Below are 18,875 nucleotides of genomic sequence, written 5' to 3' on the forward strand. Positions count from 1 at the left end.
GCTGAAGTGGTTACATGAGCTTAAGTTGCAGGGGAAAAAATGATATTGTTTTATAAAGGGCTAAAAAGAAAAGTTTACAGATGCTACCTTATACCTTTGCCAGCACAGTAAGTACGTACAACAAAACATGGGCATATTACACCAGCAGAAGAAACCAAAACAATCTTGAAGTGACAAGAATTGCCAAACTAGATCAGATCAGGGTCCATCCAGCACAGGCTCCTGCCTGCAGCAGTGACAACTGGATGTTTCAACACTTCAAAGGATGGAGAGAAAAGCCTACAGGGCAGCATGCCAGCCTCTGCAATACTGCACCCACCTCTGGTGCCTGGAAATCCTAGAGACCTCTTTCAGCAAGCTCCAGGAATTACCAGGCTGCTGTGTCTTATATTTAATACAATTATCCAATGATGAACATTTAGAAATAAACCCTCAGACAAAATCCCTTCATGTGAACTTTCAAAAAAAACTTCCCAGAAATAACTTTTTTAAACACATTTAGGCAGAAGGTAAAATCAGGCAACATGTCAAATACACAAAAGGATATAATAAAAAATGCAACAAAGTATTTGCATAAAGTTTCAAATAAAGTAAAATTCTAATGTTATTCTTTTCAAAAACTCCTATTGAATACTTCCCTCTGTACAACTGCCTTATCTCCTACATTATATCCCAGTTACTGAGCTTCACCAATGATCAAAAGCCTTTGTTTCTAAACCAAAAATTCTCCAGAAGTTCTCCCTGCTGCCACATCATTTGCACTGTCATCATATTCACCTTCTTCCTTCACTGTTATTAAACAAGATAATTAGCATAAAGGTTTTAAAAAGTCAGAAATATATTCTGTTATAAGAAGCAAAAATATCTCTTGTTCAGTTCAGGCATTCCTGGTCACTCCACCCATTTTCCCAAATTTTCCTTTGGAAGCTAAACAAGCAATTATTTGTTCTTGTACTTAACATGACTCTTTAAATTGCTTATTGTCTAAACAAAGGGTTAAGATACTCAGATATTAAGATATCCTCTACTCTGTGACTTCTCCTTTCTTAGTTTGGCTTTATTTCTAAAGCAGCATCTGCTGGGGCTGAATTTGCACAGTAGGAGCCTGGACAACTCCTCATGGCCAAGGTTAAGGCAGTAAGCAAATGGACAGCCCTTTTGCCAGGAGGGGACCCCAAGCACAGTATTTCTAAATGAACAAGTCAAAACACCAGAGGACAAAATCCACCCAGAGACAGCAGTTCTGACAGATCCACATTTCCCACTGGTGTCACCCTGGTAATTAGCACTTCCTTGTCCACTGTGGTCATCCCCACAGACCACAGTAACAAGCAGGTGCTTATGCTTGGTAGCAGCTGAGCAATAAAGGAAGAGCCATTTAAATACTCATCAAAACCCAAGCACGGCAAGAGCACCACGTGCACAAAGACTGTGCACAGGCAGTTCAGCAGTGAACACATCAAAATGCTGCTAAACATACCCCAAATCTACTGGATGTTTCTCAAACAGCTATTTGATGCCAAAATAGGCTCCTCACTAACAGAAGGAAGCAGAATCAATGATAGAATACCAGGTTGGAAAGTACCTCAGGGATCACCTGATCCAACCTCTCTCAGAGATGCACAGTCTAGACAAGAGAGCCCAGCACCCTGCCTAGCTGAACCTTAAAGGTATCCATCATTGGGAAATGCCCCACTTCCCTAAGGAGATTACCCCAATGACTGATTGGTTTCATTGAGAAAAATTTTCTTGCATCCAACTGGTATCTCTCTAGGAGTAATCAGTGCCCATTACTCCTTGTCTTTTCATGTGATTCCTTGCAAAAAGGGACTCTCCATCTTCTTTGTAGCCACCTTTTAAATATGAGAACATGGTGACAGGGTCTCCCCCTAAGCCTTTTTTCCTAAAGCCTGAACAAACCCAGTTTTCTCAGCTTTTCTTCACACTGAAGGCTCCCAGTCCTCTGGCCATCTTTATGGTCCTTCTCTGGACCCTCTCCAGCCTGTCCACATCTTTTTTTGTGTAGCAGGGACCAAAACTGAACTCAGTATTGCAGGTGTGGCCTGACAAGTCCTGAGTAAAGTAGGAAAAAGCTGTAAAGCAGGACAGTCATGAACTTCATGAGAGTTGGCAGCGATGAAACATTCATTCAACTTTCTGACCTTACCCTGAGCTCCCAAGAACATTCTTTGATTGGAAATAAGCATAGCACAAGCTTCATCCTAACCTTCAAAAGAAGTCTGCAGCACTTAGTTAATCTTGGCCGAGCAGAATATTAACATCAAGGAAGTCTCTCTATCTCTCTATTGCAAGTAGGTTTGAGTTTTTACTTTAAACCCCCTTTGCATAGAAGGGATGACTGGTACTTTTTGCAACTTTTAACTGACCCCAGTGTCATTTGTCTACTTGCTTGGAAGCCAAGATGATAGGTTTGTGTGCTACACATCGCTTCAAAAAAAGACCTCCAATTGTCAAGAGTCAATTGGCCTGCAGATGAGAACTGAGGAAAAAAAATCTAGTATTTCATACTGTTTTCTTCATTCTTCCAAAGGTTATCCAGTCTACTTTGGTAAAGAGAGCCTTTTTGGTTGCCTAACAGGGCTGTAAAAAGGCTTTCTTTGCTTTCCCAAGGGTGCTTTAAAAGTTCGGCATTCCAGCAATATTTTTTTTAGGTAGGCATTGGAGATATTAGGAATTACAAGACAGATTAATCTTGGATATTAAAAAGGGACTTCGACAATTCTGGGCAGATACGAAGTATAATTTTGTAATGGATAGGCAAGAAGAAATTAAGATTGTGTAAAAAAAGCATGAGAAAGAAGACACTCCTCAGCATAAGCAATAAGCACCAACTATACATACCTGAACAACCAACCATCCAAACAACTCCTTAGATCTTCCTACAGACAAAGAAATGTGAACCCTAAAGGCATCTGCCTTACATGAAAAAAATTCAAAAACCCCTCATCAGTCTTGGCTAAGAGGACAGCAGCTTCTAGGATCCTGCTCCAGCAGTGGGGAAGAAACACAAGCCACTGACCTGCCCACTTCTGTTAGAGAAAGAACAGATTTGGGGAAGTGTAGAGAAGGGCAGGCAGCACACTGGACTCCAGAGCAGGGAAGTGGAGCACAGGAGTTCCCTTTTCTAATGGAAATAGGGGAAAGGTTGCCTCTTAGGAAAGGGAAAGCCAGGAGTGTTTAGAATCAAGGAGGGTAGACTTCCCCAAAGAGCTGATTTTCCATCCCTCCTAACTTCAGAAATCAAAACTGATTTTGTAAGCAAACATTCAGCTCGCTATTAGTTGCTCTTATCAACATTCACTCTGAACAATTATAGGCACTGGCAAGGAGGTTTCTATTAAGGAATTGTACATCATAAAATAAAAGCAGGGGAAAAGGGGCTTTAGACAAATTAAAAGCAGGCACAGCATGCAAGTCAAACTTGGCCACTTACTTCAGAGAGACAGGATAAACAATGTTGTTTGCTTGCATCCTTGGGAGGCCAGGAAACATGGCAAACATCACTAATGGCACAGTCCCTCCAGGAGCACACATGGAGGTACAAGAAACCTCTCAGAACAGGCCTGTTAAAGTCAAACTTCAAGTCTGCTTCCTTCAAGCTGCAGCCCAGAAGATGCTTGTCCAGCAGAACCAGCTACATTACTGCCCCAAAGGATTCCAGCCCTCACCTGACCTACACCTCTTGCAGTCAGCACACAACTGACCACTGGCTTAAACAGGAAGTTCATTGCTTTTTTCTCATCTGAGCAAAAGCAGCATTTTTCAGGACATTTTAACCAGCCAAAAAAGCTTCGTTTCACTTTTTTTGACATAATGAATATTTTTTTCCTATATTCAAGAAACAAGTGTGTCACAAGTAAAGAAAGTAAGTCAAATACAGCTCAGCTGCTTTGCTGCCCACACTGTTCCCAAGTAACTCCCATCTGTTTGCACTGGTGAGGCATTAGCCATTCACACACAGACAGGCAGCCTCGCCTTCTCCTTTTTTGACTGAAAAGGAAAGGACTTCTTGTCTTTTTTATTTTTTTGTTGCTCTGAGAGAGGCAATAACAATGGAATAATTTCAGCATGTAAGGCTGCCCCTATATATTCAGCCTGAGTGGGTCAGTCAGTACAACACCTACAGGCAGAAAGAGCCTAAATATTTTGAAAGCAGGAGCAGGGCAGAGAGAAACACCTATTGTCTCTCACTCAACAAATAAAGTGGCAACAGTGCATGACATAGAGAATAAAGATTATTTGTTTCTCTGCCAGATTTCTCTCCTCCTTCTTACCTGGAACATCGTGATTGTTTTCAAAAATGTTAAAAAAAAAATTAAGAGCCATTTAAATGAAATAACAGCATCCTATATTTTCCTCATAGTAAGTCCTGGGAGTTACAGGAGGGGAAACAAGCACTTGAGACAGGAAATATAAAACTGCACAAAACTCAGACTTCTCTACATACAGACATGAGCAGATTCGTGATGGCAGAATAATTATATCAGAAAACCAATCTAGTAGCTGTGCTTCTGCAGGCACATTGCTCTGAAACAGAATTAAATTTTAATTCTGAAGTAATTCTACTTTGGATTTTTTTTCCCAAAATAATTCTTGTTTTTATCCTACTCCGTATCTTCAGCATTTCTTTCCCTGGAATATCTTGTCATTTTACACAACACTATGAATTGCTTTGGGTTCTTTACACACACATGTTGAATCTTCTTACCCTAGGTTCTGCAAGGCAAGTGACACAGCCTGACCAGAATCTCTTTGTTCAGACCTCCTCACTATTTTCATCATTATTAGACAGCACCAGAATAACCAGCGGTTAAAGCCTACCTGTGAATGGGACTATTTCAGCTCTCGCTCAAAAGTGTTTTCTCCACCACATAAAGGTAGTAATTTAAATATTTCAAACCAACACCTCTGCACTTCACTACGAATTTGAGTTTGATTTTAATTATAGCTGTGTACTTAAAAGAGCTGAGCTTTTTGATTTATTCCTTTTGTTTGTTCTTGGAAATGCCAGGATAGCAGATTCTCTATGAACATGGGCAACAAAGCAGGGCATTTGGCCTGTGAATACAGAGCAGCAGGTAACTACTTGTACACATTTGAAGGAGGTCAGAGTCAGTATAGCTTCCTTAAGTCACCAGGGCCACTTTCTCAAACTTGTAAACACAAAAACTCAGCAGAACTACTAATGGTCTATTGAGCTTTCTGCTTCCAGTTCACCAGTTTGACTCCTGCTCAGATTAAGGATTGAGAAATCAGTTCCCCTTGAGTGGTATTTGAAAGATGAGGACTTTTCAGCAATAACCCTACTAGTAGGCTTTGCACTGTGTTATGGGGTACAGCAGTAACCTTTTCTCTCTACATTCCTACGTGCTCGTGATTAAGAAAACCATTTAATTTCAAATTACTCCCATTGAGAAAGTTCTTGCTGTCACTCAGGATTCAGACTGAAAAGAGCCCAGCTTCAGCCCACTGCAGAGGTGCAGCCAAGAGTCATCCCATTACATCATATGCTTTATTTTTAAAAAGTTGAAAAATACATGAGGGCGTGTCATACTCATTTGATAACACAAGAAAAATTTACTTAGAGATTGTATTGCTGAGGGAATTTTAAACATACATTCTACTTTAAAACTATTAAACTCTTAGGACTAAAAATAATTTGCTTCAAAAACAGATAAAGTAGAATTAACTTCCAGAATTGGGCTGATAGTCACAATTCTATTTATATGCATTTTTTTATGCCATTATTCATTTCAAATTTTGCACAACTCTAGAAGCCACAGATTACTGGTGTGACTGCATGGCTGATCTTCACCTCTATAACGAAAACTAAAGCTGAAAAAAAAAAATCACACCATTTAGTCATATTAGCTTTTCCACCTGTGCTTTCAGAAGAGCTTTTATTAGCCAAGTTCCTCCAGAAGTTTCTAAAAATACTTTTTATTCCAGCAACATTTGTTTTTCTGCTATTGGTATGCACAATGGGAAATTCCAAACTACTTGCTTTTCAATTTCCCATTTTCTAATAAGTGATCAGTATTTATTTTTCCTAAAAAGAAATCCTTCCTAGACAGTGATTTTAGTTATCTACACGTTCTCTTGGTTATTTAGATTTAATGAAGCAGGTAAAACTGGTAACGTACTTGACATTATCAGTTACCAGCTACTACAAAATACCAAACTGACAGTTTTAGAGAAGCAAATATCATACTCTCACTGTGAAGTTTCAAAGGCAAGCATAGAGTCTACTGATTTGTAAAGCAAAGCTAGAACCATCTTTTCCCCTCACACACACTACAGCACCACACTATTGCTTATAACACATTTATCAGAGCACCACAAAACAGGCAGCACAAGGCTTGTCCAGCTAACTAGTCAGCCAGGGCAACTAGTTAAGTTAGAACAGTAAGACAAACTGTCAGGCATGAAAACTCTTCCACACCTGTGTGTCAAAAAGCTTGTCTGATTATGATCAGACTCCTAAAGATATTTCCCTGCAACAAATCTTGTCTGGAATTCATGGCCCTGCAAAATCCTGCATTGAGAATGAATTTTAACTCCAGCAGACCCAACACCTGTACCCATAGCTAATGACTAATCTCATTTGCCTCACAAGACAAAAGGAAGAAAACTAAGAAAAATTTCCCATATATTTTGCACAACTGAAATCCTACAGTTAGACAAAAATCTTACAAAACACATTTGTTCAAGAGTGCTTAAGTAGTGAAGTGATATTGTCACTTCTGTCCAATTTGAGATGTCTCCTGTGTGTTCTCACTCAGTATAACTCAAGTGCAGGAGCTTTGCAGAACACATCAGTTGGTACCTCTCTGCACCAGGCCCCTTGAAAGTTTCTTCAGGCAAGAGGCAGAAACTGATATGCCTGAAATTTAGATAGTGCAATTCATGATCTTAGAACAACCTATTCCAAGTTTATGCTTAGATATTAGGACAGCAAAGAAATATTTTAGGTACAGTACATCATGAAAAAAATAAATAAGATAAAAACCCACTCATTTCTAAGCAGGTCTTATTTTTGAGACCAATATCCCAAATGCTTCAATATTTAACACCCTCCCTAACACTGGTGCATGGCAACAGCTCAGAGCACACATAAACAAAAATGGGTTTTGTTCTGTACTTCCCCTGAGTTTCTCAAGAAGCTGAATGGCCTCTGGAGAGCTTCTAGCAGAGCTTCTTCAGGGTTAAAGACTTTTCTCCAAGATGTTATTTGTCCAGGGAGGCATACAGGGGCACATGGCAGTGCCAGAGGACACCCAAATGAATACCCACAAATAAGTCAGATAAATAGCACACTCTGCTGTGACCTAAGCAAAAAAGGCTGTACGTCTTTATTTGTTTGTGGCTCCAACATCATGTTAGAATTATGCCTCCAAATCACAGCACCTCATCTTGCTTTGTTTCCAAGTTTGCCAAACATCAAACCAATTCAACTTATTAATTTCTCTTAAAATTAATAATAACTCTTATTTCTTATTAATTTATCTACTTTTTTCACATTAAAAAAAAAATAAATCTCAGTGATCACAAAGATGTCCCAGTCACAGGAATCCTGACTGGAATTAAACTGGTGAGCAAATTTAAAACCCACATTATCTGACATCAGTTTGGATGCTCCCACAGTCAGCATTTCTTCACTGTCTTTGTCCAACACATGCTATTGTATAAGAATGCTAGGAATTTGACATTTATCCACTTGGTTGTTTTCATTAACACGTACTGCCACAAACTTATCACTGTCCTAAGAGCACTAAAGATCTCCATGAAACACCACATTTGCTACTTTTACCTTTCACAAGCTAATGACAAGAAAGAAACACACAGAAGCTTGCATATGCCAAAGGTAGGGCAGTGAAGCATCAGAGAGCACAAACACATCTGCAGAACAATGAACACACCCCAGCATGGGCAGTTTGGCCTGGACAGGTGGACACAGAGGAGAGGAGGGAAATCTGAAGATAAAGCACAAGCTAATTGACTTGAGGCAATCCCACTTTGCAGGGGAATTTGGAAAGCAATGGCAGGGCTGCAGAGATCTCCAATAAAAACATCCTAATAAGGAATTTGACCAGACACCATTCAAGAATCAGCAAAGAGCATTATCATTTCCCCACAGAAGACTCACACTGAAAGATTTTCATGTTTGCTTTCAAATGGTAGTCACGTTCACTCAGCATCCTTTTAATCCAAATTCACAAAGAAATTGCATTATGACATATAGAAGTTTCTGCCCATGTTCAGTCATTTATTAAGCAGATAACAATTGAAAAGAGCAGGTGTCCCCCTTCCTTTAGAATTTTTATATCCAAAGTGTAAGACAAGGGCAACAAAATCAATTTTTAGTTGCTGGGTGAATTAATAGCCATGCTGTCTCTAGTGGTCATATTGCAAATGAAACACAGTTTTCTTATCTGGAGCTAATATTTCTAAAGAGCTAGGGAAAGATAAGTCTGTCCTGAATATAAAATTTGTTTTCAAGTGCAAAGTAAGCAGATGGGCTGGCTGGGTATCAGGAGAGCCATGTCATTCACTCAGTGGGTACTGTCCAGATAGCACATCAACACTTCTCCCAAGCTACACCCATCAGAGCCCAATGCTTCAAACAGCCATTCAGCAAGTAAGATCTTAAATTACTCATAATTGCTTATTTTGTTCGTATTTTTGTCATTGCTTGTTTGTTTGTGAAAGACTGGCCAGGCTGTCTGGGAACAGCTTGGCTGCATCATGGACTGGGAAAGAGAGCCTGAGTGCCCTAGGAGAGTGGCTGGCAGGGTCAGCTTTAGGCAGCAGATGGCCAGGAGCAGAGAAAGCTTCCAAGCACTCTCTATGCCAAAACTCCAGCAATTTTCCTCTTGTCAAGCAGCTTCCAGAAACACAAGACATAGCTGAACCTCTTCACTCTGGCCAAGATTAAAATACAAGAGCATACAGAATCCCATAAAATACTACCACTTCCTAAAAATATTTAGGCTGCACAGTTTAAGCACGATAGTGCATGACTACAGCAGTTTCTGCTCCAATATTGGCTAAGGAATTAGAGATACAGAAAACACAACTGCATTTTCAATGTGGAGCATAACTAGACCAACACCAAGAGTTGGTTCTACCTCCAAGATACTCAATGATGTGAAACAGAACAACTGGTCTAAAATAAGAATTCGCATCAAAAGAATTTCAAGAACCTGCTGAAGATGCATGTGTTCCTCATGTAATGACTAAAAACAAGAAGTCAAAGTACCCAGAAATGCATAGCAGACCTCCCTCTCCTAAGTATTGGTCACTACTATGTTAGTATTAAAAAGTTTTCCCAGTTGTCTACCTGACAGCGAGATAAGGAAATTCATACCTTAAAATTGTGACTCCTGCTCAGTTTTGCAATTAAATAAAAGAAAACCAAGCACAATAGAAACAGGATAGGCCTAACACAGATTGCATAAAAATAATCAGTAATGTTATTAGTGCTGCTTATGGACAGAAACGAAGATGATACATTTGAACAACAGCATTTCAGTCCACAGTTTCAACTAGCACCAAACAAAAAATGGATATGTGCAAAAAGACTTCTGTTTTTCATTTCAGTCCGCTATCTTAGAGGGACATGGACAAGATGGTAGAGGTGCAAGACTGTTTTGTTGCAAGGTAATTTAAGTCTAATGTATACTGCACATATGCATTTACTATCCTTAACCTTCCAAACTCTTTTGGGGAGGTTATTTGAATTTATCAGAGTAAGACAAGATAAGCAAGATCCACGTAACAAAGGTTTGGGTTTGAGAATTTATACAAGTTCTTTTTCCCCCCATCCTCTTAATAGCTTTACAGGGAAGTTATAAAAATGAAAAATGAAACCTAGAAGACTTACCCACAGATTTCAGGAAGCTTCTACAGCTTGTGATGAAACAAGACTCTCACAGCATGGCACAAGAGAAAGCCCTATTTGTTCCATCCACCCCAAACCCAGTGACAAGTCAGGGGCCTGCAACTGCAAGTTACAAGCTTGCAGCAAGTCTCCCTTGGCACAGCAGCTCTGCTCCTCCAGAATTCACCACTTTTTATTTAGTCAGCAACCTCAGCTAGAGAGCTTCACTAAACATACAGCTGGGTTTGAAGATCCAACTTCCAAAGGTACATGCCACACTGAAACAAGTCCAATCCAAAGCAACGTGTTCTTCGAGAGTTATTTCCAGATATAGCTTCTCTCAAATTCCCTGTCCTTCCTCAGAAAGAAGCCAAGTTGCCATCGTTTCTGTGTCCTGTTATAGCAGCCATCTGTCAAGCAAGCAGTTTAGTTCAAAATAATAGAAGCACAGTAAAGCAGGGATTCTATCCAACGCTCATCTACAAACAGCTCTTCCAAGAAAAAAAGAAATTAAAAAACAAACAAACAAAAAAGACAACAAAAAGAACAACACACCACCCACCTGCTTGAATATCAGATTAGTTCAAATGTTTAAGAGCTATGATTGGAAATAGTATTTCAAATTGGGAAAAAATACTGCTCCCATTTAAACTGCAAAAAGGAACTTGTAAAGACCAAACAGCTACACATCTGGCCAGGTGTTCAGAGTTTTTGCAAAATTTAGTATTTACAAGTACCAGTGTAAGAAGTAGCAAAGGCCTTCCTTTGAATGCCATTTAACATTTTCAACCCAAGCATTACTGAACATGATTCTTTCTCATTTACTTTCTCTGCAGTTGCCTTAAAACAAATAGTTGGTTCAAGTGAGCAACAGCACCTCTTATAATGTAAACCTACAGGAGACTAACAGCTACAAAGTCTTTCCTTCCCCTTCCTAGTCTTGTGATTAAGGGAAAATGTACAAAATGAGACTCAAACTCCTGCACACACCAGAGGGTGTCCTTGATGCCCTGCAGATCCTGAGATATGGAAAAGACAATTGGTATTAAGAGGTCTTAAAGAACACAAGCAAAGAGCAAAAAAAAAATATGCAGACATTATTTTTCTGTAGAGCACACAGTGCACAAGTGAATGGCAGTTCACCAATTCACACAGCTCATCCTTTGCGAGCTCACCTAAAATAACTGAAGGCTTACATGACATTAAATGTATCTACAGCATGAATCCTTCTTGCTGAGATAGGATAGATTTTGCCACCACAGGCATAAATGTTTCTGTGTTCTTTCTGTCATGTTGTACTGATGAGGAGTTGCTCTGATCTGCTCAATGACCTTCACTGAAGAATCCTAACTCTGAATTGCATGGGGGAATTAGCATTCCTGACCAGTTGCAAGCAAGGCATCTGCAAAGAAAAAATTTCGTTTAAAAATAATTATCATAATTTAAAAGAATCATTAGTTCTGCAGAAACTCTTTGCTCAGAAACAAGATGTCATGTAAGCCAGTAGTGGAGTTCAGCAGCAAGACTCAGTCCTGACAGTTACCACTCCACTTGCCTCTTGCACCAAGCAAGGCTGAGAAGAACAAGCAGCAAAGAACAGGAAAAAGATTTCCAAATGCTTGGGCAATAGATTTGTACTGAGCAAAATGCACTCACTCCTACTGCAAGCACAACTCCCACAGACACAAAATACACAGTCTTTTTTTTTTCCTCCTGTATTCAGCAGTGTGTTTAACCTTGGAGCTGTCAAGCTCCATCATGAATAATGAGCCATGACAACACTCCAAGTGATCCTTGGAGAACAGACCAATTTTTCCTATATGCTATGCAAGGCAAAATGCTTATATTCCCATGGTACACCACCTGCTTTGAAAATATACAGTAATGTGGCCATCAAGAGGAGACCACAAGTAAATACAGAAAAAAAAAATTCTTTCCCAATATTTCAGCACCTAAAAAGAAGCAAGAGCAATAAAACACATAACATCCCAAGGGTTCCTCTTTAAAATTATACTGGGACTGAGGATATTTGTCTCACTGAATATGCATTTCACACAACCATTTCACAGCCGAGGAATATCTGCATTTGAAAGAACCCCTGACAGCTACAGCACGAAGAGAGAACACCCTGCAGGTTTCACAGCACTGTGACCTCCAGAAAATGAGCACCAATGAGGGACACAGGGGTGGCCTCCACCCCGAGCAGCCCCCAACACTCTTGGAACAAACACATTCCCCACCCTGCACACTCAGCACTGCCAGAAAGAGTAGGAAAAAATGCACTTCTCTGAACACCTGATTGAAGCTCCTCCACACCAACACCCTAACCATGCCAATGCAGGTCTTGCAGAGGCACAGCAAAGGTAACCAAGCAATAGCAAGAGTCATTTCTGCTGTGCACCTCTCAAGCTCAAGGGGAGGAGGAAGACAAAGACAAAAATTCAGATAAATCTTTAGATTTACCTAAAGAAAGGAAAAACTAGAAAGAAACAAGCTGAAGGCCTAAACAGGTATTCCCTTGCCTCTCAAACAACAATGGAGGGCTGTGGCTGCCCTTAAAAAAACTTCCCTCATTCTGTAAATAAATGCTAATGCATTAACATTAACCTGGAAGACACCATGCTCTCTAACAGCTCAAGCAGCATGCATTTCTCCTGTGTTTCTGCAAGGTGGAAAAACAAATGTACCCTTATTCCTGAGTTGTTTGCAACAAGGTATTTGTCCGTGGCTTTGTAGGGGGATAAGCTGGCCTTTATTTCTACTCATTTCCTAGTCTTGTTGCCACAACTGAAAACACCGTGCATCCCTTTTCCCTCCCTACAGGGACACTACTTTACTTATAATTCAGTTTCAATGATTACCTTAAACTACAGGAGCTTTCAAAAAGCTCTGTAGAGCAGGAAAGCAAAAATGTCAAACTGTGATGCTTGTCTCTCCTTAAGCTGTGAAGTTGGCAATGTCAGACAGCAGAAAACAGTTCTGAGCACTAAGAGGAGTTTTAAGTGCTAACACATCTCCCTCCCACCAAGAGGCCTTCCCTCAAGACTAGATGGCTCTTTGAGACCTGGAGTCAGAAAATCTCTGGAGTTAAGATCTTGGTAATGGCTGAAGAAGCTGGAGAGAAGACTCTAGCACCAATGCAGTAGTTAGACATGATAATGTATTTATTGGCAATTTAACTTTTCCCTTCAGAGTCTAGCCACACATACCCCTCCTCCACCTGCTCTCCCTCCTCTCTATTCACCTCTTCCATGTCCAGGGCATTTCACAGCAATTCCCATCTATCCTTTTCCTGCAGCACTTCCAAATGAGCAGGACCTGTGTTGGCACCACACATAACACTACCATCATCCCTGATTCAAAACAGTTCTGCTCTTAGCAGAGGACTCACTCTATACTCAGAGTCACTCCCCAAATTACAGGATCAGTAATTTTCTCCCTAGCATTACAGTTAAAATGTCCTCAGCCCCCCCCTCCATGCACCAGGTTCATTGCTCCCACTCCTTGATAATTCACCACCATGTATGCCCCACATCACAGCTCTGCACATTTAGCAAATTCCATTCCCTGCTAGCAATATTTGGCAATAAGATCCCTTTAAAGAAGGCTAATTACAGATTTCACTTGAACAGAAATTGGTACTGGGCCAATCTGTGAGCTATTTAACAAGCTTTCAAACTTCACGCCAGGGAAGCCTTTGTTCTCCACCAGGAGCAGCAGCATAGCTCTAAAAGCAAAGGTGGAAAGCTTTGCCACTGCGAGGTGAGGAAGGAAGGAAGCAGCTCTGATTCTCCTTGCAGCACTACACCTTCTCCATGCAAGTCTTATCTGGAAGATACACTGACTGCCTATGTTTCACAAAAAGAAAACTAAGGGAGCCAGTTCACCTTCCATGAATTGATAAAACTCAGGATGCCTGGTTGCATGCATGCATGAAGCATGTCATTCTCTGAGAACAACAATATCTAGTTTTCAAAGGGATGGAAGAAGTTCAAGTCTCTCAAGCACCTCAGCATCCAGTCACATACCAGAACAAATGTTTTCTGCCTGTTTATGCCAGACTTAGCACAGAAAACAGTAATCTCACCTGTGGATTCTCCTTATCACTTTTTCTCTCTATGCCCACAACACCCGGTGAAATAACATTCCAGTCAGACCACTTACCTGAGGGGAATTAATGCAACAAAGTGTGCTAACCCTGCTTGATAACTAGGGTGGAACTGAAAAGGATAAAAGGAGGGAGTGATGGACAACAGACAACTGGTCCTGTTTTAAGGATACAAGACTAGTGCCCAGGAAAACTACACAAGAGCTTTCTGTGTGAGATTCAACACAAGTCATCATTTTTCCCTGTGGTCAACGACTATATGGCATCACATGGAGATGTCACACCTGATACACTGAAACACTGCTGTCAGACTGGCTGACTGCCTAGAGAATCCCAGCTGGAATCTGTGGTAACCATGCACACCAAGTACACAGCTGTTGGGAAGTCTCCAACTGTGAGCTCAACCCACAGGCACTTAAAAAATAAGAGTTATGAGTGTTACACATGTAAAGCACACACATTAATAATGTCTATTTGACAGAGACTAAACCCATAAATATCTACTACATCCTCAGATTTTAACACACCTAAGGGTTTTTATCCCCATTAGGAATGCCACACTGAAAGAACGACTTGTGGCAGTAGCAGACACTTCTCCTACACACAGGCAGGCCTTTAAGAGGCCAACAGAACCACTCTTGCAAAAGTGCTACACACCTACCCCCTAGAAACCAGATTTTCATCCTGGGGACATCTTTGGGGGCAGGAAAACAGTCATGCTACAACTGCAAAGCATCACACAGTAATTTGGAGAGGCAAACCACAAGTCTGACCACTGCCCAATTCCTAAAAGCCAAGAATATTAAAGTGGGACAAAAGAAGCTGCCTTTTTCCACACTTATTCTCTGAAGTAACCATGCAGATCTCAGTGAAATGCTTACTGTCTCTTCCAGCTGAAGATAGACCTAGCAGGAAGAATTTACCTTAGAACCTCAAGGTTTTCAAAATGTGAGTACCTGAACACAGACTACCACAACAGGGAACAATAAGAAATCAAACATGTTAATAGATGCTCAAATTATTAATGTGTACATACATAAAACTTATCAGAAGTGCCAAGGCATTTGAAAGAAAAAGCATTATTCAAAGATAGATATTTGCCAGCAGTTGTATCACCACCATATTGTCTAGCTGAATTTGATTGAACTCAGTGGACATCAACTTAATCCCACAGGACAGTATCATTCACTTCTGTAATAGCTACTGACCTTATTGCTATGAGCCCTGCTGTAGTGTCATGACTAAATGTGGCAAGCAGCAAATCTCACTCTGTCAGCAGCCAGTGCCTGCCCTTTCTCCTTTTGAAGCTCCCATTCATTTCTGCATTTTTTTCAGTCATGTTGCTTCAAAACAGCCGATCCAGATGGTGGGTATTTGGATTTCAACCTTGCCACATGGTGATGTGGCTCAAGAAAATAAAAACTGTTGCTACCTGCTGCTGACCTACTTTAATTTGTTTCCTGCCATAGACAGAATAAGCAATACAGTTCATTGAACTCATTTTCCACACCTAGTCACTGCTATGTAGGAAATATAAAATAAAACTAATAGAGGAAGAGGGAAAGGAAAAAAAAAGCAGAATGATCCAGTGGGGAGTAAGAAGGAGCAATTCTCACCTCTATCATAGTCATCTTCCTCTATTGCTTTTTCCTGAAGCCTCTGAAGCCGTAAGATCAAGGATTTTAACTATGCAAAGAAAAAAAGTTAGTTAAGAAGAAGCTGCATTTAAAAATATATAGACTACTAACTTCTATGCAATATAAATTTAATGGATTACTACATCACTACAATGGCCAAATGTTGATAGTTAAGCCCAGCATTTGTTAAGTAGACAGACCTATTTGGAAGTCAGCTGAACTGCAGCTACTTGAGCCAAGCATGGCTTTAGTCCAAACACACACAGAGAATAACAAATTATATTTCTTGAAAAGCAAAGGAGATCGTGCAATCGTAGATATTTTTCACCCTTTGAATAAATGAAAGTATGATCATTAGAGAATTCTGTCAGCATGATATCCTTCTGATCACATTGTACTCAACGGTATGTTCCCAAGCTCATTCCAACAATCTTTTACCTGAGTTTTGCAGAGAACAAATATAAAATTTCCATATGCAAACCACATTTTATTCTGTAAACAGAAATGCAGTATGAATACTTTGGAACAGGTATATTGATGTTATGGGTCAGAAAAGAATGTTAATTTGCAGCCAAAAAAGTTTCCTTAAAACACAATTTAGGCTTATCTACATAATGTTGATATTTGCATTTTCACAATGCAAATGCTAGATGAGGAATAAAAGCAGAACACCAAGAATACCCAAATCACATACAAAGTACTCTCTCACGTTCCAAAAGAAACTTACCATATTAGAGTTTTATTTCAAAAGTTAATGCTTCTCTTTGTTAACATCAAGAGTCTGGACCAAAGTTCTAAATTTACTAAAAGTTTGTACGGCCTTTACAAGTTTTTGCTGTTAAAAGAAATTGGTTGGAAGGTAGGTTTAGTCTTCTCCTAACCGCCATGACACCCACAGCTGCAGGTACAAGACTTAAATGTGTTTCTTATTAAATTTATGCATGATCTGTACCAAACAAGCCACTATCAGCCCTGAAAAAGGTGAGCCTGGAGAAAGAAGCAGTGTATATTCTCAAAGACCAAAGCCTGAAAGTGCTTGGGAGAGCACAAAAATCCATAGTTTAGATATCCTTAAGAAATCTTAAAAAATATTTCCCTTCTCCCTGAAGCTCTTTCATATTTAATCCTCATATTTAGAAAAACAGGTACAGCCAGTCAACAAGTTAATAGAAGGACTCAGTTACCAAGACTACACATCAACACATAAATTAGACAATCAACACACAAACCTTTAAATTCAAGATTTCCCTCTAAATATGGTATGTGAAAGTGGACTGGTAAGAAACGAACTATAAAATATAAAGTCAGGAGAGTATCCAAAAATGTTTGATTAATAATACGCTACAGGACGCTCCAGAAAAAAACAAACAAAAAACATTGCACATGTTCCCATTTCTTCTGTGCTTTACTTTATTTCAGTTTTCACTTCCCAAAACTCCAATCTTTATTCTCTGAGGCTAGTGAGGAAGGCAAATGGTACTGAAGGGAGAAGCTCTGAATCCTCACCATAAATTATTTTCTGTGTTTTATGCCCAACTTTTTATAGAGTTTTAAAGAAGCTTGCAGTAGGAATGATTCAAGTGACACTTTTTTCATATCCATGATGTATAACAACAACCTATACTGAGAGTACAGCTTTGCTGCTGCTGGTAGTGTATATTCCATCATGCCCTACAGTGGCAGGTCATTTAAAGTCAGCCTGGGTACCACAGCCCAGGCACACCCACAGCAAACAGACTGATGCTGCACTGTCAAGTGCTTTCTATTTGCAGGCTGGGAGACATTTGGAGCTCAGCTAATCAAAGACCTGCTTGTGCTTCAGAGTGGCATGTCCTAGATGTGTACCAGATGAAGATCACTTTTTAAGTACAGAGAAAGCATAATTTTAATAACTTTGGTATTGTCTCCTTTTCTTGACTACTGTTGCCTTTGTTCCTTTCTGAAAACTTTGAGATTCTACGCATTATCATTACAATAGGAAGGTGCTTCAAATTCAACATACAAGACTGGCTAACCAAGGGCAAAGATATCTGAGGGCACAAATCCCCAGTTCTCCATTCAATGTATTAATGAATACAGAAATTAAAGATAACAATGTTTCTTTTGTGCCTATCAAATAAGCAATACTGAAAAGAAAGGAAAATAATTTCCTATTTTGATTGCATTATACATTCCCAAATTTGCAGCGAATTAATTTCCCAAACTATCTCAGACTATAGGCACATTGCAATTCCAGGCATGAAACCAAAGAAACTGCTCCATGTAAATGTGTGTGAAGTTTGTAAATAAGAGAACCTAGTTCTACACATATCATCTATGAAAATAAAGTACCACAAAGCATTGTAAGCCCAGGTCAGATGTCATGGTAAGTAAAGAAAACATAAATGTTTCTCAGCCTTCTGTCTTGCCCAGAGGTTTGTGCAAAGTCTCTCTAGAGCAGGTTGCTTCATTAGGCCTAAAGACAAAACAGCACATCTCACCAGGTAGGTGTCTGAGCTGAGAAGTTACAAAGATCTAAGTTTCTGAAAGGCAACCAAGAAACTCAGGCACTAGTGAGACAATTAAAATAAAATTAAAAAAAAATAAAAAACAACAATAAAACAAAAAACAACCCAAACAACTAAAAAAAAAAAACCAAAACACCACCAACAAAATCCTCATTACCCACTCAGTGCACCTTGAACAAATTAGTGCAATCCATTGTCTCCATATTAATTTCTAGATGATTGTTTCCTGTGTGCACAGTAAAGCCAATGCTTGGCTCCTTTGATTGGGTAAGCTCAGAATGCCCACCCTACCATAAAAATATAACACAGCTGATCCTTCTTAAAGATTTCCCACATCTCTCCTATAAAGAGCACAGTGAATGACACTGCCTGTATACACTGTAGGTATAAATGTGGGAACATATATATATGCAAAAAGACTCCTGACTCACCAGCCCACTACTCCCCTAGCGTAGAAGGGGAAAAGAAAAAAAGATTCAGTTCCCAGCTGGAGACAGAGAGGGACTCGACCCCCATTTTTCTTCATGTAGGGGAGAGCACCTATTAGATTACAAACTACTTTCACAAAGTAACCTAATTCTTAGAAGCCTTTGGCTCAACTTCAACATTTCCAATTAAAAAGTTTGGTGTTGTTAAATCATGATAATTCAAGAAGAGTTCTTACCACCTTCTAATTTTATACTACGTATAACCCAAACTGCAGACAAAATAGCCACCTGTGA

At 39.7% G+C, this 18,875-nt stretch overlaps 1 protein-coding gene across 4 annotated transcripts in view; it reads right to left on the reverse strand.

Annotated features, from left to right (window-relative positions):
• DISC1 (DISC1 scaffold protein) overlaps window positions 1-18,875 on the reverse strand; it is a 178,981-nt gene that overhangs the window by 140,038 nt on the left and 20,068 nt on the right. For all 4 annotated transcript variants that reach the window (XR_013181410.1, XR_013181411.1, XM_077175602.1 and 1 more), the window contains exon 3: window positions 15,626-15,695. Coding sequence is in view for 2 of the 4 variants with exons in the window: in XM_077175602.1 (XP_077031717.1) it covers window positions 15,626-15,695 (70 nt within the window). In the remaining 2 variants the exon portion in view is untranslated. The remainder of the gene's footprint in view (window positions 1-15,625; window positions 15,696-18,875) is intronic.

The sequence above is a fragment of the Agelaius phoeniceus genome, chromosome 3, assembly GCF_051311805.1.
Source record: "Agelaius phoeniceus isolate bAgePho1 chromosome 3, bAgePho1.hap1, whole genome shotgun sequence".
NCBI classification, from domain to species: domain Eukaryota; kingdom Metazoa; phylum Chordata; class Aves; order Passeriformes; family Icteridae; genus Agelaius; species Agelaius phoeniceus.